The following is a 24,653-nucleotide window of genomic DNA, read 5'->3' as shown; positions in this document are numbered from 1 at the left end:
ATCATATACAAGTGTAAACAAATAAAATTTCAATAACAAGTCATTACGAGTCAGTTAAGTCATTTTCGTGTCACTTTCAAATTTATCGTCAAACAATCAAATTTTAATTGTATTTCAAATTGCGGCAAAAACATCATAATATTTTAGTCTCACTTAACTTACAGGAGAGTTAGTGCTCCTGCCTTTAAATAGAACTAAGCATGAGTTACTTGGATGAAATGGAATTGAAAGAGAATGAAATGAAATTTGTACTCTATATTCCGTTGAGTCTGTAATTTTCATTTCTTCAATAATCTCATTTCGTTGAACTAGAAATCTAACCCACGTGTTTAGGAAGAATGCTCCTTCCATCATTCCATTCTCTCCTCGTTTCATTCTATTCAAGTAAACTAACTTCCACGCCAAAAACAGAACTAACTTTGTTTCCACAAAATTCTACACAGCATTCCATTAGGCAAGTTAACTTACAAGAAAGTGCCTGTTCTGATTCATGATTTCCAAAAGTGAACTTCTTGTTGGTTGCAATCCGGTTCACAAGAAAGTGCCTGTTCTGATTCATGATAATAAGATCATCTGTGAGTCTCTTATTATTGTTCAATATATCAACCAAGTCTGGAAGAATAATGGTTGCTCCATTCTACCCTCTGATCCTTATGATCGAGCTGTTTCGGATTTTTGGGTAGCATATTATGATGTTAAGGTGCACCTGATCATCGGTTAAAGTAGTTACAGTGAGCTTCTGCTGCTATTATTACTGTTATTTTTTCATGATTAGTGATTGTTAAAATATATATAAGATGTTAATGTACACCTGATCATCGGTTTAAAGTAATTACAGAGGCTACTGCTACTATTATTTTTGTTTTTTTTTTCCGTGATGACTAATTGTTAGAAAATAATACTACCTCCGTCCCTATTTACTTGTCACTTTGACTTTTTGCACGTAATTTAAGATGATTAAAAAACATAGTTCCGCTTATTTTTTTTAAAATTTTCTTTTTCTGAATTAAAATTTATAGTTTATATTTTAATTCAGAAAAAGAAAATTTTAAAAACAATGAGCGGAACTATGTTTTTTAATCACCTTAAGTTACGTGCAAAAAGTCAAAGTGACAAGTAAATAGGGACGGAGGGAGTATGATCCTAGGAAGCACTTTTCCTAGCACCTTAGATTTTGGGGGAAATGACTACTTAACATGAGCTCAGTCTCACGGGAGATTCAAGTTCGACTAACTCTGACCCCCAGTATTTTCATGCATGTTGATTTCGTGTGAGATACGAACCTCCAACTGGTGCAATACTGCATGCATGCCTCTTAATGTGATATATGATATATTTTTGAATTAAGAACATAATCTTGTGGTATTTTTGTTAATTTGGTGGAACTTTCCAAATTAAGATATTTTTGTCATCCACCTGCAGTTAGTAGCTACATGCTTGCTACTGATCAGTGATCATGTACGATCCTGTTAAGCCCTCCTCCCAACATCTTGAGATTTTGAGAGTATTGGTCACTTAACAAGTTGATTGAATAATAGTTCTGATTATAAACTCGTGACACCTTTGATTTTTTATAGTTGGTTCCTCTACTGAAGAAGCTAAAATCAGCAAAAGGGGAGGACTGGATTGCAGTGAAGCGGAGAATAGACAGAGAAATGAAGGTTTTGGAGGAGGCTTTTGCGAAATGCAGCAAAGGGAAGGTCTACTTCGGAGGGGATGATATTGGATACATTGATATTGCTATAGGAGGCTGCTTGGGGTGGATCACGGCTATGGAGAAGGTGAGTGGCATGGAGTTGATAGAGGAAGCAACGACACCTCAGCTCGCGGCGTGGGCGCAGAGGTTTATGTCGAATGATGCTGTCAAGACTGTATTTCCCGGAACAGAGAAATATGTAGGATTTCTTAAGATGATGGAAGCCAGGGCCAAGGAGTTTTCGAACTTTAGACTAAGTAGCAGGCTGTAAAGCCTTAGGATTCCAGTTAAATTGTACTTTTGTGATCCGAGTGCATGATCTTCTGAACTATTAAAAGCATTGAAACAAACTTACTACTCCAGATATATTCTCATATATAACAGAATTTGTGTTTTCTCTGAAAAGCTACAGTTGTTAGAAACAGCAATGCCAAGAGTTAAAAAGGGCAGAGCATAGCAGTCATTTGTTAAATCAGAATTTGCGGATGAGTACAAATCTCTGCACTGATCTGTCAGAAAAAAAATAAAATCTCTGCACTGAATAATTTTTTTTGTAATTCGTTAAATCTCAATCAAAATTCTGGATGAGTAGAAAATTTGAGTAAAACTTAGGGACAAATAAATTTTCGTATGAATAAATAATTCAACCAAAATATTTTGCAAGTATGTAAATAAAGACTATAAATTATATCTAAATAAAAAATATTATAAATTATGAAATTTAAGATTCATAAAAACCAACATGAACATTTTAGAGAAAAATGACTATTAAAAAGTACAAGTGTGCACTGAATTTTTCAACCAGATTCAATTTGTTGATCAGGTAGGTAAGTAAGTAATTCTGGGCTCTCCAAGAATTTACAAAATTCAAATAAATAATTTAAATTATAAATGATTCATGATTTAGCTAATTTCTTATCCGGTGGTTAGCATATGGTCCCTGACCCTCAGTCAAATCGAGAGGGCTGTTCTGCTCAGATTTATTGCTACTTTTTATCAGATTCAGGAATAACCTATTCACGTCGACACGTCGAGTATGAACTTTTCCAGATTCACGAAATACAAGCTATTTGATTCAGATAAAATAATAAAATATTAGAATTTTAAGTTGTTCAATTAGAATTTGATTGAAAAAAAGTTGTTCAATTAGAAATTTAATTATCATTAAAAAGTTTTAGATATTCAATTAATATTTTAAATTAAAAATTTGATAGTATCTATTGATATTTTATAAATTTTATAATGTCTTTTTTATATTTATGAATTCTCGAATTCTATCAAATGATGGGCCTACAATAAAAATTTTGGAAATTTTCTATAAGATTTTGTCTCAACTCCAACGCACACATGTGAATATAAATTATAATTGATGTCTTAAAGATCTTGAATCGACTCCATCTTCTAAATTAATCAAAAATCGGTAACTTGTATATATAAAAGTCATTTTAATAAAAAAAAAAGTTTGAAAAATGTCATCATCACCGTCAAACAGATTCTCTTTATCTTTTACACAAAACGGCATTGTCTTATCATTTGTTATCTGTGTAATGTACGACTCTATCCCGTCCTTTTCATTTTTTTACACGTACTTTAAATATTTATAAAAATATATTCATATAATTTATATTTTAAACTTTTTCCATAAATATTCAATCATTAAATTTTATTTAAAAAATTAAAATAACTTATAAGATTTCATTTTATAAATATATTTTATTAAGTGTCAACCCTGTTTCTAAGATAAACGACCGTGTGCAAAACGTATCCATCACTTGCATTTTTAGTGTAAGAGGTACTATACGCAATTTGCCTTCGAGATGTTAAAAATAATGTACACAAAAATTAACAAACAGCAATAAGATAAGATGTACGAGATCCAATGCTGACAAAATGAGATGCCATGGGGCCATGTCCCATACTGTCTTAGCTCATCACCTACGTCATGATAGGAATGACTTTACTTTCGTACCAACAATGTGCTGCGTGGCCGAACAAGAACCGCTCGTCCAACTGTCTTTTGTCTTTTCGACACACATTTTTATATTTTTTTTATCGTATAATTAAAATTATTATTTTTAAAATTTTCTTTTTTTAAATTATAGTACTAATCATATATTTTTATTCACAAAAAAAAATTTAAAAATAATATATGATTAGTACTATAATTTGGAAAAAAAAAATTTAAAAATAATAATTTTAACTAAGCGGTCAAATAATTTAAAAATTTGTGTCAAAAAGTCAAACGACTTATATTTTAGAACGGAAAGAGTAATTTGTTTAAAATAATGAATATTCGGCTGAATAAGTAGTCTTATTTAGACTTCGGTCCGGTATAATTTTTTAGAACTTGGAAATTTTTAGTTAATGAGCAGCGTTCTAGAAATCTTAGATTTAATCGACTAATTTATTGTATTATTGTCTACGAAGTCAATTTTTGAAATTTAGTTTATTTTTATAAGTTTTTTTAATCGAAATATATATAATAATTTATTAAAATTAAAATATTATATCACTTTAAATATAAACAATTATAGAATTTATGGTATAGTAAATATATATATGTTAATAAATAATTAATATAATAATAACTAAATATTAAAAATATTTTAAATTAAAATATATCTGATTATTACTCTGATTAATCCTTCTGATTAATTCCTGATTTTTGATTAATCCTTAACATTGTTAATAAGAGATAAAGGAAGATACTAAAATTTATTGAATTGTTTTAAAATTGTGAAGATAATGACCTCCTCCAGTACCACTGTTTTAAAATTTGATTGATTATTAAAAAATATTTTATCAATTATATTTTGATTTAAAATTAGTTCCGATTCTTGATTTTTGCAATAATGTCTAGCAAAAGTGAATATATAATGAGATGGAGTTATGCTCTTCACATTATCAGTTGAATTCTCTCCAACATTTCTTTCTGGAGTACAAATTTATACAGAGAAATATTCAACTAATCATGGTTTCGAAAAGTGGCGTTACGGTCGTGGGTGCATTCTTTAGCCCGTTTGTGAACCGTGTTCAAATCGCCTTGAATCTGAAATCAGTTGAGTTTGATTACATTGAAGAGACATTGAGTTCCAAGAGTGATGTTCTTCTCAGATGCAACCCGATTTGCAAGACAGTGCCTGTTCTAATCCACGACGACAAGAGCATCTGCGAGTCTCTCGTGATTGTTCAGTACATCGATCAAGTCTGGACGGAGAATGGCTACTGCATTCTCCCGTCTGATCCTTATGATCGCGCTGTTGCTCGATTCTGGGCTGCATTTGTTGATGACAAGGTACATTTCTCCGCTCTGCTTGCTCGTACTTGTAAATAATTAAACACGTTCAGGCACCTGTCATGTTTTTGACAAGATTTGACCATTCGGATAAGATACCATCTAACTAAGAGGTTGTTGGTTGAACAATTGTTGTTTATGACCAGAGACGGATTTAGTTAGAGGCACGGGTGACAGTTGTTTTTCTAAAATTTTTTCGACATTTTTTTAGTATTCTAAATTTTACAAAATTACAGAAGTATTTCCTAAAATTTAAAATATATAGGTGTTTTACGAAAATTTGCTTAGTAACCACTCAAGATTTGAATCCTAGATCCGCCACTGCCCATGGCACGCCTTAGTTGTACATCTAAGATTAGTGTCATTTTCTTTGAATATTTGCAGATGGTTCCAATGTTAAAGGAGCTCATAGTTGCCCCAGAAGAGGGGAAGGCGGCAATCAAAGAGAGAATAGGGGAAGGATTGGTGCTTTTGGAAGAGGCGTTTACAAAAATTAGCGAAGGGAAGGCCTACTTCGGAGGGAATAATATTGGATACCTTGATATTGCTCTCGGAAGCTGCTTGGAATTTATAAAGGCTACAGGGAAACTATGTGGCCTGGAATTGGTAGAACCAGCAAAAACTCCGAACCTTGTTGGATGGGCAGCCAGGTTCACGTCGAATGAGGCTGTTAAGAATGTCCTTCCAGAGATCGATAGGTTTGTAGAAGTTCTCAAGAGGATTCAGGCCAGGGCCAAAGCGTTTCCAGACAGGAAGTCCTGGCCCTATTTACCACCGCAATAGAAGTTTTTTCCTGAACCGGAGATCAGAATGGAGGCCTTTCAAACCGTTTTGGAGCGCCTGCCTGGAATCCGCTATTTTAAGTTTAAAAAAAAATAAAAAATCTGTAGTCTGGTGGTTTGGACCACCTGCATTGTATTTGAATGAGACATTCCTGATATTTTGATTCTCTCTGGTAATCTAAAGCATCTGACTTACTGTTCTTGCCGATACGTTGATGGACTCATTCATTTTGTTCGCGGTTGGCATCAAGAACTCAATCAACGTGACAACGGTGTGTCCCTCGATTATCATGACACATTTAATTTCTTTTCATACTATATACTTTCGAGTTTCTATCAGCGAAAGACTTTGAAGGAAAAAATACTTTGTATATCTAATTTGTTGTTATAGCAGCGGCCAAGTCTGGATTTTTCTTTTTCCTCTCAAAAGACCTCTTTTTTTGCTGTTTATATTTGAGACAAGTCTTTTTCTTGACTGCTTATATTCGCGTGCTTATATTCGCGACGACAAATCTTCTTAATATTTATGACGTGGGATTTGGGTTGACACCCACTCAACAATGACAATGTGATCACTGAATAAACGAAAATTTCGCAGCCTCATCTCCAATAACCGTGAGACGCTTCCAAAGTTGTAAACCTCTGTTTCACATACTCTGCCTCTCCATCTTTATCAGTAGTCCATATACAATCCTCCCAACTTAATTACAGGGATTCATTAAAAGGTGAAATGCATGAAGGCTACCGAGAAGAAGTGAAAGCCTTGTGTAATATCCCATAATTTTTAGAATTATATTAATTGATTAGTAATAATAATAAAGGATAAAAATTGAATTAGGATCTAAAATTGAATTAGGATAATGGGCCTATAATATGGATCAGACTTGTATTCGGATAACTGGTAGGGTTAGAATTAGGGTTTTGACCCTCTTTATATATTGATTTGTTTCCTCATTCTTTTATTATCTTGTGAGAGCCTCCCAACCTTTTCTTCGTATTTCTTACAAAAATTCATAGGGTTTTTATTCACGTAAATCAGCTGTCTTGTAAAATTCGCAGTAAATTCAATTCTTATCAGATTTCGATGATTCTTGATATTTTGGAAAGCTCTTTCAATTGAATCATCGAAAATATCAAGACAGCTTTCCAAAATATCAAGAATCATCGAAATCTGATAAGAATTGAATTTACTGCGAATTTTACAAGACAGCTGATTTGCGTGAATGAAAACCCTATGAATTTTTGTAAGAAATACGAAGAAAAGGTTGGGAGGCTCTCACAAGATAATAAAAGAATGAGGAAACAAATCAATATATAAAGAGGGTCAAAACCCTAATCCTAACCCTACTAGTTATCCGAATACAAGTCTGATCCATATTATAGGCCCATTTATCTGGCACAATTCTAGGTTTAGGCGTATCTGCACTGAAAACCTAAAAACAATAGCGGGGGTGTCAAAAACCGAGCTTCTCCGCTTATAAATCAAAAACAGTTTATTCATACTGTTTGCGTAAAAACTTATAAATCAACTTCCGATTTATAAAATCAAATCTGAGAGTTTGAAAATGCCAACTTTTTTTAGTGACTTATTTTTATTTCTAAAATTAAGTAATAAAAGATTTAATTTAAGTTAAGCCAAATCGCCACCCTGTCTTTCTTGTTTATTGCTTATTATTTAAGTTGGAGAATATTTCTATTCTACTCTTCTTATTAAAGATACGATTTTTCTAGTGTGTGCCCATGAGCACATGATAAGCGCGGAATTTTATAAACTTGAGAGATTTTGATTGGCTCTCCTGTTGCAATAATGGTGGACCCCCTGCAAACAACAACCACACCAATCAAAACCTCCCAAACTTATCAAATTCCGCGCTTAGCATGCACACTAGACAAACCCTTAAAGATAAAGACGGATGTGTGGGTGTGTTTGATTGAAAAATTACAATGACTCTTACGGATAACAAATTTAGAAGCATGTAGACCTTCGGAAGAAGACGCAATCCAGGACCAAGACCTTCTTCAAAGCAAGTCACTTGTTCGTTGTTATCATTGACAATGAAAACATATTTAATCTACAGCAACCCGATATGAAGACTACAGTAATCAAGAACTACGTGCTATTTGCACGTTGGTTTAGTATGCTGAGATACTGCGATCGCGGAAATTTCATGTTTGACAACTAATTCAATCAAACTGATTTGTAATCTTCTCTGCCCACACGCTTTTCCAACGTTTCAAACTTCCCTACATGCAGGCCTTGGTGACTAAGCAACCGCAGCGTAATACATAAATGTCACGCCAATCCATAAATACGGAATGATAAAATAATAATTTTGTTAAAATAATATATTTTGAGAGTTTTTGTATATTTCTAATTTTACTGCAGACTTTCTCTATTCCATTCATTTTTATACGTTTTCTCCACCGCGCTGCTCTACGCACTGTAATATTTCGGTTCTATAAAATATACACCCTCCGTCCTATTTTATATGACCTTTATTGTTTTCTGGGACGTTCCAAAAAGAATGAACCGATTATATATATTATTTTTAACACTACTTTTCACTATTACACCCACTAACTCTCTATTTTATACTCTTTTTTTATTAAATAAACACTATTACACCTACTCATTTACTCCAATAATTCAAATCTATTATTAAATATTGATAAATCCCACCATTTTATCCACTTTTCAACTAAATTTACGATCATTAAAGAATTTAGTTGCAACCCCCCTTAATTCTTTATTAAAATCTTCCACTCGGCCATGACATGAGGATGTATTTTCGGATTTTCAAATAATACAAGATGGACTATTCTATTTATGAATACTATGTCAGATAACGAACTTGCTTCTTTCTTACGACTTGCTCAATAAACAATTTTATCACTTTCGTAACCTATAAGAGACTTCTTCCGTTGCTCTCATCACCATCAACCAATCTTGTTTCCATCTATTTATCTCCTTCTCAATAATCACAACTCTTATTAGTCCATGGAATTCTTCAACAAAAAGGCCATTCGGCTCAAAAGCCACTTAAACAAATACTTAGTCGCCTGTGACGATCAAGAAAACGTGAGACAAAGCCGCAACGGGTCCTCCCCCAAGGCAACCTGGCTAGTGTACCCCGCCAATGACTCGGGCGATCTCATTCGGCTTAAAAGCTGTTTCGGGAAGTACTTATCCGCCTCAGACTCTGCTTTTCTTCTCGGGATGACAGGCATGGACCAATTTACATTCCGAGTACTCGTTTCAAAATTTAAATATATTTTATATTTTTATTTTCTGTTGTTCTTAATGATATTTGCCCTCAATTAACTAGATTCCTGGATCCGTCACTGATAACAGGGAATAAAGTTGTGCAGAAGACCGCGGAGAGCAATGTTGAATTTTCGATTGATTGGCAGCCTGAACGGGACGGATATCATGTTAAGTTGAGGGGATTCGGAGGGGGGTATTTACGCGCGAACGGCGGAACACCCCCCTGGCGAAACGGGGTCACGCATGACAGCCCGTTTGCGGGAGGGTCGACGCAGAATTGGATTTTGTGGAGTGTGGAGGAGGTTAAAATTACAGGGGAGAGTTTTGACAGGATGAGTTCAGGGGAGGTTTTAGGCCTGGAAGGTGGTGGATCCCCTGTTTCGATAATTTCTGCAAATAATTCTCCTGATTTTTACTCCAAAAAGGTACGTGTATGTTCATCTCAACGTGTGTATTTGCATTTGCATGTGTCATTTTTTCGATAACATATTCGGAAATTTGGTACACGACAGTCCGTAATAGACTCAGATTTTATGTTTATGCTGATAACATATTCAGAAATTTGGTACACAATAGTTCATAACAGACTTGGAAATTTGGTATATGATGTCGAAATAATTACTAAATTTGATATACTATAGTCGATATCAGACTCGAAAATTTGATACACAATGTTGAAATACTGAGGGAAAATATTTTTATGTTGTAAGAGAAAAAATGTTTCGAGAAGAAAAAGGAAAATGTGTTAGGTAAGAAAAAATGGCCATATTTTAGTTAAAATAATAAGAAGAAATGGCCATATTTTAGTCTTCTCAGTACTCAAGAACTTCATCATGAAATGATGAATAGATAAAACAGCTTTCTAGATCATGGAGGCCAACTTTGAAATAAAATAATAAGTACTAACATGAGATTAGGTGATAAGAAGTCGTCAGAATACAAATTGAGCAGGCCGCTGCCACTATGACACATTTTATAGTTTAATTTAAGTTCACTGCGGCATAACGCAATAATGATAAGAATATACTTTACCAGAACAAAAATATTGGACGTGAAATTTTTATGCTAATATAATATTTATTAATATTATAATATTCGCCAAAGTAAATTCAAACTTGTGGCCAAGGTTTGCACTGGTTTTCAAAAAATTGGCCAGAATTCTAAATTCTCAAAAATATGGACAAATTTTGGTTCTGCTTTTTAAAAATGTGGCTATAATTAAATGTTACTAATGGGAGCCACATTTTTGAAAAGCGGGCCAAAGTTTGACCACTTTTCTGAGAATTTGGAACTTATTTTTACCCTTCTGTCCGTTACTCCGGTAATGACATTTAACGGGAGTCACATTTTTAAAAAGTGAAGTCAAAATTTAGCCACATTTCTCAGAATTTGGCCAACATTTTGAAAATCGGTGTAAACTTTGATTATAACTTTGAAGTTTACTCAAAATATATAAATTAAAATTTAGAATTTAGATGTTCAGTATATTTCCGCATACCTAAGTCAGAGACTCAAATACTTAATTACTCCCTCCGTCTCAATTTATAGGTCCATTTTGGAATAAACACACATATTAAGAAAAAAGTTGGTTAGATAGAATCTTCTCTCATGTATCATTAATTAGTGCATTGATAAGTGAGAATATAGTTGAGTTTCAAAAAAATCACAATAAATATAGGGATTTAGTGCATTGAGAAATGAGAATAATGTTGAATTTCAAAAAAATCACAATAAATATGTAGATAAATTTGTATTGAAAGAAGAGAGGGACAAGTATTTTGGGACAATTTTTTTTTTCCAAAATGGACCTATAAATTGATACGGAGGGAGTAATATTAAATAGACCCTAAACCCTATTTATAATCAGTTTTGAGTATCGTAAAGTTATCTACTCCCTCCGTCCCAGTCATTTGTATACAAATGGCTGGGACACGGAGACCAAGAAATTGTGTAAGAAATGAGTAAAGTTAGATGAAAAGTGGGTATAGTGGTGGGACCCATTTATATTTAATGATATATTTGAGATAGTGGAGGAAATTAGTGGGTGTAATAGTGTTTATATTATTATAGAATGGAGATAGTGGAAGAAAGTAGTTGGTGTAATGATTTTTTATATTATAAAAGTTTACTACTTTTTGAATGTATACAATTGATGGGACGTCCCAAAAAGAAAACTGTATACAATCCATTGGGACGGAGGGAGTACTTATTTTCAATATAAAATAGTTTAAAAATAATTATATCAATTACTCCCTCTGTTTTGATTTATTAGACGTTTAAGGATGTTGCACAGGTAGTATTAAGAAAATTTATTGGAATAGTTAAACTATCATTAAGAAGGCATTATTTTACATTGATGCCCTTTCATTTTACACACCATTTGTAACATCTGGTTATAAATATAGGCAATAAATAAGGGCAACTAAGAAATGAGATAGTTGACATTGCATTGGACACTGAGAACGACTGATAATTACAAACAAGTGCATTTTTCTAAAACGTCTAATAAACACAAACAGAGGGAGTACTCGTTAAAAATTCGAATTCCGTGCAATAATTCCGAGGATTACGAAAGATGTTTCGGCATTATTGTGAACACAGAAGAAGTTCACGGACCTCCTGGCATTTAGTGTTCCGAGTACAAATGCGTAACATAACCTTCACGTGGGCTCACCTGATTTCGATACCGAAGTTTAAATAACGCGTATACACATGAAACTCCCTAGCCGCCTCTCTATTCTAGACGCCTTTCTATCTGTCCCAGGAGGTTACCAAGTGCGACCACTCTTCACCGCCACGTCCATTTTATCCGAGGTCGAGAATTCAAATCTCGTTATTTATACTTTATAGAATTAGTATCTTGATATACAAGGGGTGTTTGGCAAACTAAGCTTATGGTTTATTTGGAGAAGACGTAGCTTCAACTTATTTATGGACCGTTTGGCAAGTTAAGAGAAGTAACTTTTTTGACTGTGGAGCGTATTATTACAAAATAAGTCACAAGTGTCCAAACACTTTTAATAACTTATAAATTCAAACCAACTTTTCACTTATAATCCACTTCTTTTAAGTTCAGCCAAACGGCCCCACAATATATTTTATCTTAAATTCTTTTTATGATTATTACGATCATACATTTATATTTATAATATCTGTTTAAGATTATTACAATCATACATTTAAATGTTACAATTTTTTGAAGGGTCCAGGTGGCCTGGATCTTTTTGAATATTCATTATTTTATTTATGTGATCCAAATTAAAGTCAAAAACTGAATTCGTGAAAACTGTACTAATCAAAGACTGGTATAAATTTTGACGGGGGAATAAAATATAATTATTTTCTTTTGGCCACATGCATATAAACAGCCAGCCTGTTTCTTAACACCATCTACCGAACACCATTACCTCTTGAACTCTCCATCGCCCACCAATCTCCCTGTAATAAAAACCTCAGCAACCGTTACTCAACATTTATTAAATAACGACGTCCTCACTTATATCCGACTCGAAAAATATTAATAATAATATTTACCAATATTTATTTTCTCCAGGCTTCACTTTCACTCCCTCTGCACAACTCCAGCTCCACAGCAATGGACATTTTCCAGAACGCTCAAGCAGTCCGTCTCCGCAGCCACCACGAAAAATACTTAACCGCTGAAGACGACGAAGAGTCCGTGAGCCAGGACCGTGACGGATCATCCAAGGCTGCGAAATGGACTGTAGAATTTGTTCCAGACAGTTCACATTTTATCATCAGGCTCAAAAGTTGTTACAACAAATATTTAACAGCCTCGAACCAGCCTTTTTTGCTCGGCATGACAGGCCGGAAGGTCCTGCAGACTCTGCCTAGACGGCTTGATTCTTCGGTGGAGTGGGAGCCTGTTAGAGATGGGAATAATCAGGTGAAGCTGAGGACGAGGTACGGGCAGTTTCTTCGGGCTAATGGAGGCTTGCCGCCCTGGAGGAATTCTGTTACGCATGATGTGCCGCATAGGAGTGCTACGCAGGATTGGATTTATTGGCAGGTTGATGTTGTGGAGATTGTTGTGAGATCGCCTACTGTGCAGGCAGCTCCTGAGAGGCTGATTGGTCGCGGTGATTCGTCTGCTTCTGCTGAGTCCAGCTCTCATTCAGGAGATCGCTATGATTTTTCCAGACAAGAGGTACTATTATTATGTGGTTTCTTGATTTATAACATTGTAGTCTGGTGGATATTGACTAGTGGCTTGATGAATTTGATTTTGTTGAATTTTAGTGATTTTTTTTTGGATTTGATTTATTATAGTCGATTGATTTGGTTGTGGATGTGGCGATGAAGAGGGAGGAAGGGGGGACTATATATTATAATTTAAGCGAATACTATGTGATTTCTTGATTTATAGTATTGTAGTCTAGTGGATATCACCTCTGGTTTGATGAATTTGATTTTGTTGAATTTTAGTAATTTTTGTTTGGATTTTGATTTGTTGTAGTCAATTGATTCGGTGGTGGATGTGGTGATGAGGGAGGAAGGGAGGACTATATATTATAATGTGGCAAATGACCTTGGGGAAGTTGATGAGGAATTAGAGGGGTTTTCGATTTTGTTCAAGGGGAATAGTGTTGAGGAATTGACTAGGAGCTTGGAGGAAGTTACTGGATTGAATGACGCGATTGTGTGTTCCAGGAGTCCCTTGAACGGAAGGCTATATCCTCTTCGATTACAGCTGCCTCCCAATAATGTGACAATGAATGTTGTCGTGCTTCCGGCTTCTTCAAAAGGTAAGCTTTTCTTATTTTTCTTACAGTCAGAACTTTCTAAGATGTATAATTTGGATGTGTATGAATTTTTCTTTAGCAGCATCACTATTTGCTTAAAAACGACTCAGAATTTAGGCTCTAGTCATGTCTGTTGAAGGCTACTCTTCATCTTTGAATTGTTTCGCTGTTTCATTACATGTGATTCACCAGATTACTGCAGTTCCTTTGTAAATTTATAAGTTAACGTCATCTCGGTTATTGTAGTCATATGAGTACAGGCAGTGGTAATGTGAGCACTTTTACCCCTCTTATTCTCGATAAATACTGATGATAGTTTATCTAATGGCGGCGCCTGCCACACTCATTCTAGAAAAAAAAGTAAATATACTTTTCACAGACTCTAATGTTTGCGCCTCAATTCCTCTGTTCACATATGATCAGGATGGTTTGGGTTTAATCCAGTTGATTTCGTTTAGTTCTTTTTTCCCGCTTGTAAAATTTCCTAGATCCTGTCCCTGTATACAAGAATACTAAATAACAGACAGAGAGATCTGGAGATGGCACCAATTTATTTATTATACCTGGTCAGATCTGGTCCAACATAGTGAACTGAAAACAAACTAAATCAAACCTGCTAATAGCACTCTTGGTCGAAGACCTTTGGAAGTTTTGGTCTAGGAGCTGCAAAAATTCCAAAAGAGAGGATTTGATCTAATACTTGATTGGGTAGTAAAGGGATTCCATTGAATTACACGATTGACAATACTCGGTATAGTTACAAATTCCGGTTTAGTGGTCCAAGCATTTCCTAATGCATGATGGTTATCATCTTATTATGTATTTTGGTGTGTGCATTATAATGTTCCGTAGTTTGTTGAATCAAGAAATTTCTCGGTGTGGCTAACACGAGAATTTGAACTTGAGCATCTGTGTATAATAAATGAGAACGATGGCTTACAGTTTCCTTGTTTATCTTGTATCAGTTGCAAAAGAGTTTGCCAGAACTGGAATGCAGTAACAAGTTGCATCGACGTCAGGCAGGGGCACTAGAAGTTTTTTAGTTCATCCGTAGATCAGTATGCTATGTCTATCGAAACTGAACCCTAGAAGTTTTTTGATTCAATGTACATAAGTATATTATGAGTATCAGAAGTGATGCAATGCATACCATGCATTACGCTTGCTTATCTCTTTCGTGTAGTATTTTCGGCTCCAGAGCTGTCACCCTTGCGACTTGTAACTTGTTTTTGTGTAAACTTCTTTTCAGATATGATATTTGATTCATTCTTTCATGTTGATTTTGTGTATTCTATTTGGTCTCTAGAGTAATACGTTTCCTACTCGAGTAAAGGCTCTCATGCTAAATACGAGCAATTGCTCTTCTAAAGACACTCTGTTACATGGATCCATTCCCTGAATGTCATAAGCCAACTGACAAATAAGTTTGTATCTGATTGGAGTGAATCTGTTTGGTTTTTAGGAATGTAAAACTACTGCAGAATATAACACTACACATATATTTCACAAATTGCACAATAATTTACAACTAATTAAACTGAACATAATACACAATGGTCGTGGCAGAATGTGAGGTGCATAGCTTTGGCACTGGAAATCAATAATCATAATGAGAAGCCATCCAGGAGACCAAATCTCTTTATTCACAACACCTCGATCCACTCACATTCTAATGTTGAATGATGTACTGACACAGGCACAAGACAACAAGAATTGGACATCATTCTTGTTTTAAAACGAGCATTGGCATTTTTAGGCTCAAATCCCAACTTCCGGCCATCAAGATTAGAGTATCTCAGAGGCTTTTACAACCACCAGAGATATCTCGAAAGTCCAAACTCTATAGATGAATACATACTACATAGTACGATGTGTACTTAATCATGTGTTAGACTGTTTGGTCATCAGTAAGATCACTAAATTAGATAGAGTAAATGACAAAGTGATCGCTATTGTTTTTCAAAAATTACAAAATATTGGTTCGACTTTAAAAATTGCGGAATAGTGGCCGGAGTTTACCTCCGCTTTTTAAAATGATGGCGCCCGTCAAATACCAACTCACGTCCCTAACCGAAAATTGCCGCAGCTCTAGTATAATCACTGCTAGCCACATATAACTATTTACTCCTAACTGTGAGATTGTCTCATTAAGTTCTATCAATGTTAATTATAATTGAGTGCTAAAATTTTTACCACCTTAAATAAATCTTAGGTGTCATTACTAATGATATGTTAAAAAAAAAACGTAGTTGTATTTAATTAATTCAATTATTTATTTATAAAATAAGTTATTATTATTACATTTTACTTATATACAACTTCAAATATAATCATAATTATTTATACTCCGATGTTCTTATCTGAATTATTTTATTTTATGCATACACAGTTTCTAAAAATCACTGACTTATTTAAAAATTCTCAATAAATTCTTAGAAAATATATTACCAATTTACCGATTACATCACTCCGATTTGACTAAGGATTTTGATTTATCAAAAAATCCTCCGATAAATCCTAAATCGGTGGATGAACTGATTAGTTCCGATTTTCGATTTTGTTACCATGTATACCAGGACTCTATTTACCTGCCGGGGAACATTCAATTTTAAAAATATTTTTCTTAGCAAAATACTAATATAAAAATAATTGTTCTAATAATATTTATATTAAAATAATTTCACGAAAGATGTTAGGCGCACCCATTTAAAGGTGAGGATGTCATTTTTTAGGGGGAGGGATTCTATTTCAAATCTTTTGTTTTAAAAAGATGAAGCAAATAGAAAAAAATATCTTCTAAAATATTGATTTGATGAATATGTTAAATTTGTGAAAAATTCATTATAAAATCAAATAAATACCATCGCTATAGTGAAAGTATGCTCATAAAATAACTGTTAGGGTTAAATCCTGGTTTCGAATTTGTATTGTTAGAGTAACTTGATATAGCAATGAGGAGTTTTACATGCCCCTTTTCTTCTACACTATCGTTGATAGAAAAGATTCTAATCCGGGAAACATAAAGTTCTGGGCCATACCGCGATTCTGCTTATTAATAAAAAATAATATTGATATGATCAATTTATTATAAATTTAAATTTTTGACCAAAATAAAATATAGGATAAAATTGGATCACTAACATATACTTTGCTCTTCTAGAAAATTATATAAATCAAATTGGACTAGTTTTGAACCCTACCCCCATGTTGCGGTGTTGTTTCAGGTAAATTTCTCCGAAACACTCGCACTCGGAAACTTAATCCAGTTTAGCTCTCCTTTAGAAGAGATCAGTAGAAGTGAGTGACTGTAGGGTCTTAACTTGGAGGCTGTTTGTCATTTTCGAATTTAAATTGAAAAATATTTATTTTTGTGTTAAAAGTTAGGTTAAAATTAGAAATAAGCAAGAAATCAATTTAAAGTCAAAAGTTAGTTAGAGATATTTTTTTTAGTGACTTAATTTTTTAAAACTTTTTTCTGATAAAAATTATAAATAAAATATAAGTAACTGATAAATCATTTTTATATTTATTATTATATTTTTAATAATCCATAAGTCATTAACAAGTCAAAATTATCCAAACACATATTTTAAGCTCCCAATTTATTACATAAATCATATTAAACTATAAATCATGTAATATTCGAAATCATAAACTCCGTCAAACGAGTTCTTAATGAACATAGGTTTAACTAAGGTAGATATTTGGACGATTGTTGTGTTTTATACATTTATATTCCTAGTAATCACCATTCACTGGAAAACTATATTTTGAATATTTTAAAAATATAGTAATAATTTTCTGAACAACAATAACTCTTTTGGGAAAATATTTCTCAAAAATTATGTTCCATTTGTTCTAGCATAAAAACAATTATAAATATTAGAATAATTCAAACTGTTTTTCTCGGAAGAAAGGAAGGACGGACAGTCGGAGTCGTCGGACACTGTTTTTCCAACGCGGCTTGCTTTAGAGCCCATTTGGCCGAACTTACGGCTTATGACTTCACGTGACTTGTGACTTAACGTGACTTATCTGATAAGCTGAGAGTTTAAAATATCTATTTGGATAATTTTGATTTATTAACGGCTTATGGGTTATTAAAAATATAATAATAAAAATAAAAATGTTTTATGAGTAGCTTATGACTTATGGGTAATTTTTATCAAGGAAAAGGTTCGAAAAAATTAAGTCACTGAAAAAAGTACCTCAAATTAACTTCTGACTTTAAGTCAGCTTCTGGCTTATTTCTGACTTTAAGCCGGCTTCTGACTTATTACACAAACAGACGTTTTCCAGCTTAAAACCGGGACAAACAGCCTCTTAATCATGTGAAAGAAAAGAGAGCTCAATAATTCTTCTCATCCTTGTCCACTAGTCTCCCAACTAGGAGTGAGCAAAATCGAACCGGAACCAAAAAACCGAACCGAACCGTACAAATTCGGTCCGATTCGGTCCAAATTTTTTGAAAATTCGGTCTATTCGGTCCGGACCGAATAGACCGAAATAAAATTCAGTTCGATTCGGTTCATTAAAAAATATTTCGGTCCGGACCGAATAAACCGAATAGTCCAACCAATATATAATATAAATTTATCTATATTATATATATCTTTTATATGTTATAATTTTAATATCTAATTTATAAATTTAATTAGGTAAAGTGGTAATGATTAATTAATATTATTATTTTTATATAATTTATGAATTTTAACATTATTTATAATATTATTTTTTATTTTAATAAAAATATTTCGGTTATTTCGGTCAGGACCGGACCGAACCGAACTATTTCTGTTCGGTCCAGTCCGGTCCATAATAAAATTTCGGTCTGGTCCGGTCCCAAAAAAATACAAGTTTGGTTTTCGGTCCATTCGATTCGGTCTGGTTTTGGACCGAACCGACCGAATGCTCACCCCTGCTCCCAACAGTCATTTTACTATCTCTTTTCAAATAAAAGTCGATCAAAAAATATGTCTTTATTATATTTAAAATTACTTGGAAAATATCAAATAACCTCCTATTTTGAGACAGAAAGAATACTGCATTATTTTGTGTCCCAATATGAACCACATAATAAATGGGTTAATTATCTAGTTGGTCACTCAAGTGAGCTTAATATATCAAGTTGGTCAATGAACTGAAAACAGAATCAAGACGGTCACTAAAGTCATCATAAATATCAAACAAGTATCTCGAAATATGAGTTCAAGCATTATTTATAGAGTTCTATACATTATTCTTAAATGTTACCACAACCAACTAAAAGGTTATAAATTTTAGTATTTATGATAATATATTTAGATTTTATCAAGTTTATTTATTATTTATTTTTATTATATAGTTATTTTCTTTGTTTTAATTGAAAATAAATAATAAATAAATTTGATAAAATTTAAATATATTATCATAAATACTAGAAGTCGTAACCTTTTACTTGGTTATGGGAACATTCAAGAATAATGTGTGAAACTCTATAAATAATGCTTGAACTTATATTTCAAGGTACTTGTTTGATATTTATAATGACTTAGTGACCATCTCAGTTCAGTGACCAAGTTGATACATTAATCTCACCCCCACTTCAGTGACCAACTAGATAATTAACCACAGAATAAATATCGGTGTCACCCATTTAACAACGTAAGGTTAAGACTCTGTACCAGGCAACCAAGTCAACGTTTTTTTTAGGAGAAGAAATATTTGATCCAAAATTTACCTAGAAAATTTAGCTTATATATTTAATTTGTAAAGATTAAAGTACATAGAAAATTTTACTTTTAAAATGATAAAATTCTGTTCTGTAATCTTACTTGGTCATATATAGAGTAGTACTAGGTGCACAAAATTTGTACATAATGATGTGTCAATCGATTTGGTGGGTTTATTGGGTTTGTTGATGTAGATACAGGGGGCCCATTCTAATTAAAACCCACCACATGTCATTATATACAAAAAATTGTACATAATTATGTACCAAGCATTTTTCCTCATATATATTAGCCATCATTTATTATCTTATTAAAATAATATATTTTATTTATAAATTTAACATTTTTAACCAACAACTATATATATTAATATAACTAAATCCCTGAACATTGTCCTTATGTAAATACAATATAGATTAAAAAATTACTCCCTTTGTCTCTCTCATTTCTTTACAGTTTTTTTACAGCTCGACACGCATTTTAAGGCGCATATAAAACATAGTTGTATAACTTATTTTTAAAAAATTTCTTTTTTGTATAAAAATATAAACATCAGACTTTTATTCTAAAGAAAAAAAGTTCAAAATAATATATCAAACTACGTTTTATGATAGCATTAGAATGCGTGCCGAGTCCCCGTTAAACAATTGAGGATGACGGAGGATTATATATTTGCACAAGTAAGAATGCAGCAACGCTAGCTACGGTGTTCACGTCAAAGTGTAGTATAAATGCATGTGAAAATGAGTAGTTGAGTAGCAAAAGATGACTCCATCATCCTGCATTATGTATAAACTCTTACTTCTATTTATATGCTTAGCTGTGCTTCATGACTTTGTTAATCAATCTGTGCAAAAACCAATATGCGTTAGTGTGTGCGTAACAGAATAAGAACGAAATGAGACAGATTAAATGAAGGATATAAACGAAAATTCGAGTCCAGTGTGAAACTGTCTCCTTAAAGCGTATTCGCCTCCTCACCGTATGTGTGGAACGAAGGCTTCTCAGGATAAAACGGATTGCGATGTCGTTGACAAGAACGGCACCTTCGGCGAGCTTGAATCGAGCAAGAGAACTATCACCAGAGAGAGTTAGGGTTGTGGGAGAGAGAGAGGAGGATGTGTTTGATGATTCAAAACCCTCCAACCTATAGAGGTATTTATAGGTGTTGAGAGACTTGTGCACTACTTTTTTCCATAATTAATTATCATTAATTATAGAATCGGTGTAAAACTTGCACGCCAAACAGAATCAGATAAAAATTTGCAAGCTATTAAATCCCATATATAATCTGAAACAGAATCAGATTAAATATATCAAGATATACACCATATCAATTAATCTGAAACAAAAACAAATTAATATATGCCATAATATTTGAGCCAAATTCCACTGGAAAATAATTTTCATTATTAAGAAGATATCATCATATCTCACACATAATGCTCAAAATATGACTTACCAATATGGGACTTATACCCATATTTTCCAACAGACTTAACTACCTCATTATTATTAATATCTCCAGGAAGCGAAAGAGCAGCTCTTGTTAGAACGGGATGGTGGGGGAATCGAATCCCATTAGATATCACTTCAGAACAGCAGCACTGGACTGGCATTGCCTGTAGTGAGTCAGGTAGAGTTGTTTCTATAGAACTCGGCCATTATTTTATCGGGGATGAGCTTGGAAAACTCAACTTATCTTGTTTCCCATGGCTCCAAAAACTTGATCTTTCCTACTGTCAGTGTCAGCTTAATGGAAGCATACATTACCAAATTGGAATGCTTTCAAAACTCAAAAATATCTCATGCTCTGGGGAAACAATCTCAGTGGTAAGTTACCTTCTTCCTTGGGTAACCTCACTAACCTAAATCTCCTTGATATATCTTACAACCATCTCAGTGCTACGTTACCTTCTTCGTTGAGTAACATCACTAACCTAGAGCGGCTTGATGTATCTCACAATAATCTCAGTGGTAGGTTACCTTCTTTATTGGGTAATCTCACTAACCTAGAGCGGCTTGATGTATCACAGAATCATCTCACGGGGTTCATCCCCTCAAAACTAGGAAACCTCGGTAATTTGTTTTATTTATTCCTTGAGCATAACAAACTCACAGGAATAATCCCATCAGCTTTACTGCTTTAGGCTCCTCGACTAAGCTCCGTTTCCTGGACCTTAGTTCTAATCAATTTAATGGTACATTAAATTTTCATGATAGTCTCACTCATCTCTGGTTACTTGATGTGTCTAATAATTTTCTCACCGGCTCCATACCTAGTTTTAAGAATTTCGCCAGTCTAAAGTATCTAAACCTCTCCAAAAATTTATTCAGTGGACACATCCCAAAAGAACCACCTTTCTGCTATTCTTCGGAGATATGTTATGATTTTTCTAACATGGACCTCTCCAACAACCACCTTCTTGTCACACTCCCATCCACACATGATCGATCTACAAACCACACATGTTGATTGTTGCTATACAGAAAATAAAAGAGCAAGAGAGTCGGTACTCTTGATTGTCCTCTACACAACTCTTCCTATTATCATCTCTCTTTCCTTAGTCATACTAGTCCTTGTGTTCCTGTTTCGGTATAGAACGACACAAAATCACAACACAATGCATGTGCGGGATGGTGATATATGCTCAATATAGAACTTTGATGGAAACATTGCATATGAGGATATTTTAAGAGCAACAAATAATTTTGACATAAGATACTTCATAGGAACAGGCGGCTATGGCAAAGTTTACGGGGCTCGATTACCAAACGAAAAAACTTTTGCACTGAAGAAGCTTCACCGCCTGGAAGCCGAGGACCCAAATTTTGACAGAAGCTTCAGGAATGAGGTAAGAGTCTTGTCAAACATAAGACACAAAAATATTGTGAAGCTCTATGATTTCTGCTTGCACAATCGATGCATGTTTCTCGTCTACGAGTACATGGAGAACGGAAGTTTGTTCTGCGCTCTGAAAGATGATGCCCACGCTGTCGAACTAGATTGGAGTAAGAGGGTGAGCATTGTGAAAGGTTTTGCACATGCTTTATCTTACATGCACCATGACTGCACTCCGCCAATAGTTCATCGTGACATATCAAGTAGTAACATACTTTTGAACTCTAAAATGGAGGCCTTTGTCGCAGACTTTGGTGCATCAAGGTTTTTAGACCCCGATTCATCCAATCAAACCATGGTTGCAGGAACTTACGGATATATAGCTCCAGGTTATCTCCTCCTCTCAATATGTAACAATTACTTAATTATTCATAAGTCTTTTTTTATTGTCGCATTAAATTATGCTTGAAAAATTTCTTAATATCTTCCTTTGCTCTTTAATTGTACAGAGCTTGCATACACTATAGTATCACCAAGACGGATAATGTGCAGAAACACGATCGCGATCCTAATACTTCTAAGCAGAATCCATAAACTAGGGACACCAACAAATATCTAAACCGATATCACCTCACTTGTTCTCATGCTTCGTTTACTCCAGGAAATTCGCAAACTTGTTAAACTGAAGTGGTATATATACATTCAACTTATATAAAATTTTATAAAATAATAATCTTGAAGGAAAAAACATTCGAATTCATAACATAAAAATTGAAATTGTTCACCTTTTCATTAAAAAAATCACGTATATGTAAATGTTATGTTTCTTTTAAAGAGTGAGGGGTTGGACACACGCTTCCTCCCCTGTGCCACAAGACAGCAAGAACATGACTTTCTTTTTTTTGCTTGTTTTCAATATTTCGGCCTACTATGATTGAGAGGTGTTCTCCTGATGCTTCCCATCATGAATTATGGTGCCAGTAACAAGTTACATCGAAGTAAGCATCTTGGACTGCGCACATTCGGCATCAGGCAGGAGCACTAGAAGTTCTTTAGTTCATCCGTAGATCAGTAAGCTATGAGTATTAAAAGTGAACCCTAGAAGTTTTTTTAATTCATATGTAAATAAGTATGTTATGAGTATCAGAAGTGATGCAAATTATGCTCTGTTATATATTTTGGCTGTCGAATATTTAGGAGTCTAGTATCTATTTCGTGTAGTATTCTCCGCTCCAGAGCTGTCACCCTTGCGACTTGTAACTTGTTTTTTGTGTAAACTTGTTTTCAAATATGATATTTGATTCATTCTTTTATGTTTATTCTTTTCGTTTAGGAGTCCGAGTGTCGAGTGTCCGACACGGGTAATTGAAAGTAAAATAAAGAGTCCGAGTAACATAGTTTGTGTATCCTTTGTTGGCCAGGTTTGTTTATATTTTAGCACCTATAGTTGTTCAGATTGTACTATTTATCTTTTTGACTGATATCCTACTAATTTTGAAGTAATATCACCATATGGATCTACACTTGCTTTCAAAATCATTTTCATGCGCAATTGAGAAAGGATTAGGCAATGCAATTGACTGTCCCATGTAGTCCTGTTTCATTGTTTTAAATGTGATGATAAAATGGAATCTTGAATTAGTTGAAAGTATTGTACATGTTTTTGTGTCAACCCTAATATACTTAATGTCTTCAATTCATAAAAGGAGTATTTGTATCACTTTTTCTTCCGGGCATTGCCGCTTGTTCTTCATTTAGTGAAATATAATACTGTTTCGCGTAACAGAAACTCCGATTCTTCTCATATTATTGAAATATTTTACTAATTCGATTGACGATCCTTATCTATTATAATGAGATAACACTGAACATTTTATCACACGGTTCTACGTATGATATAGTATGTACTATGTAATGAACTTAAGGTATATCCAATGCCGAGAATATAGCTAGCTATTGCATAAATCTTCACATGGGTTTGTTTCCCCTTATCTTTCACCTTGCCCACAATGAAAGATAGTCCTGTAGACTCTCCGAAATGTGTAATATATAAGCAATTCACTCCATAGCCTAAGTACATGAATCAAATAATACTTCAGTTGTTCACTTGTGAGAGTTCAACTTTCTCCTCTTCTGAGCTAAATCTTGTATCTGTTCTACTAAAAATAACATGATCACTCCAAAGAAACTCCTGAAATTGGCAAGGAAATGGCAAAAGCAGGCTACCTTGAGCCGGAAAAGAGTGACATAACCGACAGCCAGAGCAGATGGTGTATGTCAACACATCAACAAGAGTCGA

At 33.8% G+C, this 24,653-nt stretch overlaps 4 protein-coding genes across 4 annotated transcripts; all 4 read left to right on the top strand.

Moving 5' to 3' along the window:
• Positions 1 to 490: 490 nt before the first annotated feature.
• Positions 491 to 2,000, top strand: LOC108198582 (glutathione S-transferase U17). Its single transcript, XM_017366333.2, has 2 exons — positions 491 to 700; positions 1,578 to 2,000. Exons 1-2 carry the CDS (start codon positions 491 to 493, stop codon positions 1,965 to 1,967), a joined length of 600 nt encoding a protein of 199 aa, XP_017221822.1. The 3' UTR covers positions 1,968 to 2,000.
• A 2,578-nt stretch (positions 2,001 to 4,578) lies between these two features.
• On the top strand, positions 4,579 to 5,983 carry LOC108199307 (glutathione S-transferase U15-like). Its single transcript, XM_017367074.2, has 2 exons — positions 4,579 to 4,991; positions 5,376 to 5,983. The coding sequence occupies exons 1-2, from the start codon at positions 4,668 to 4,670 to the stop codon at positions 5,772 to 5,774; spliced, it is 723 nt and encodes a 240-aa protein (XP_017222563.2). The 5' UTR covers positions 4,579 to 4,667; the 3' UTR covers positions 5,775 to 5,983.
• A 2,626-nt stretch (positions 5,984 to 8,609) lies between these two features.
• On the top strand, positions 8,610 to 15,075 carry LOC108199306 (uncharacterized). The gene is made up of 5 exons (XM_017367073.2): positions 8,610 to 8,997; positions 9,126 to 9,463; positions 12,592 to 13,206; positions 13,516 to 13,804; positions 14,767 to 15,075. The coding sequence occupies exons 1-5, from the start codon at positions 8,772 to 8,774 to the stop codon at positions 14,799 to 14,801; spliced, it is 1,503 nt and encodes a 500-aa protein (XP_017222562.1). The 5' UTR covers positions 8,610 to 8,771; the 3' UTR covers positions 14,802 to 15,075.
• Positions 15,076 to 21,320: 6,245 nt separating this feature from the next.
• On the top strand, positions 21,321 to 22,948 carry LOC108198581 (MDIS1-interacting receptor like kinase 2-like). The gene is made up of 3 exons (XM_017366332.1): positions 21,321 to 21,591; positions 22,246 to 22,678; positions 22,864 to 22,948. Exons 1-3 carry the CDS (start codon positions 21,321 to 21,323, stop codon positions 22,946 to 22,948), a joined length of 789 nt encoding a protein of 262 aa, XP_017221821.1.
• The last annotated feature ends 1,705 nt before the right edge of the window (positions 22,949 to 24,653 follow it).

This window comes from Daucus carota, chromosome 8, assembly GCF_001625215.2.
Source record: "Daucus carota subsp. sativus chromosome 8, DH1 v3.0, whole genome shotgun sequence".
Lineage (NCBI taxonomy): Eukaryota > Viridiplantae > Streptophyta > Magnoliopsida > Apiales > Apiaceae > Daucus > Daucus carota.
Note: the sequence above shows the minus strand (reverse complement) of the source record. Positions and strands in the feature narration are given on the sequence as shown.

Coding starts and splice junctions, on each gene's coding strand:
- LOC108198582 (XM_017366333.2), top strand. CDS start 491: ATGATTTCCAAAAGTGAACTTCTTGTTGGTTGCAATCCGGTTCACAAG. Junction 701..1,577: donor TAGCATATTATGATGTTAAG/GTGCACCTGATC, acceptor GATTTTTTATAG/TTGGTTCCTCTACTGAAGAA.
- LOC108198581 (XM_017366332.1), top strand. CDS start 21,321: ATGCTCTGGGGAAACAATCTCAGTGGTAAGTTACCTTCTTCCTTGGGT. Junction 21,592..22,245: donor CTCAAAACTAGGAAACCTCG/GTAATTTGTTTT, acceptor GATACTTCATAG/GAACAGGCGGCTATGGCAAA. Junction 22,679..22,863: donor GCAGACTTTGGTGCATCAAG/GTTTTTAGACCC, acceptor TTAATTGTACAG/AGCTTGCATACACTATAGTA.
- LOC108199306 (XM_017367073.2), top strand. CDS start 8,772: ATGGAATTCTTCAACAAAAAGGCCATTCGGCTCAAAAGCCACTTAAAC. Junction 8,998..9,125: donor TTTTCTTCTCGGGATGACAG/GCATGGACCAAT, acceptor CACTGATAACAG/GGAATAAAGTTGTGCAGAAG. Junction 13,805..14,766: donor GCTTCCGGCTTCTTCAAAAG/GTAAGCTTTTCT, acceptor ATCTTGTATCAG/TTGCAAAAGAGTTTGCCAGA.
- LOC108199307 (XM_017367074.2), top strand. CDS start 4,668: ATGGTTTCGAAAAGTGGCGTTACGGTCGTGGGTGCATTCTTTAGCCCG. Junction 4,992..5,375: donor CTGCATTTGTTGATGACAAG/GTACATTTCTCC, acceptor GAATATTTGCAG/ATGGTTCCAATGTTAAAGGA.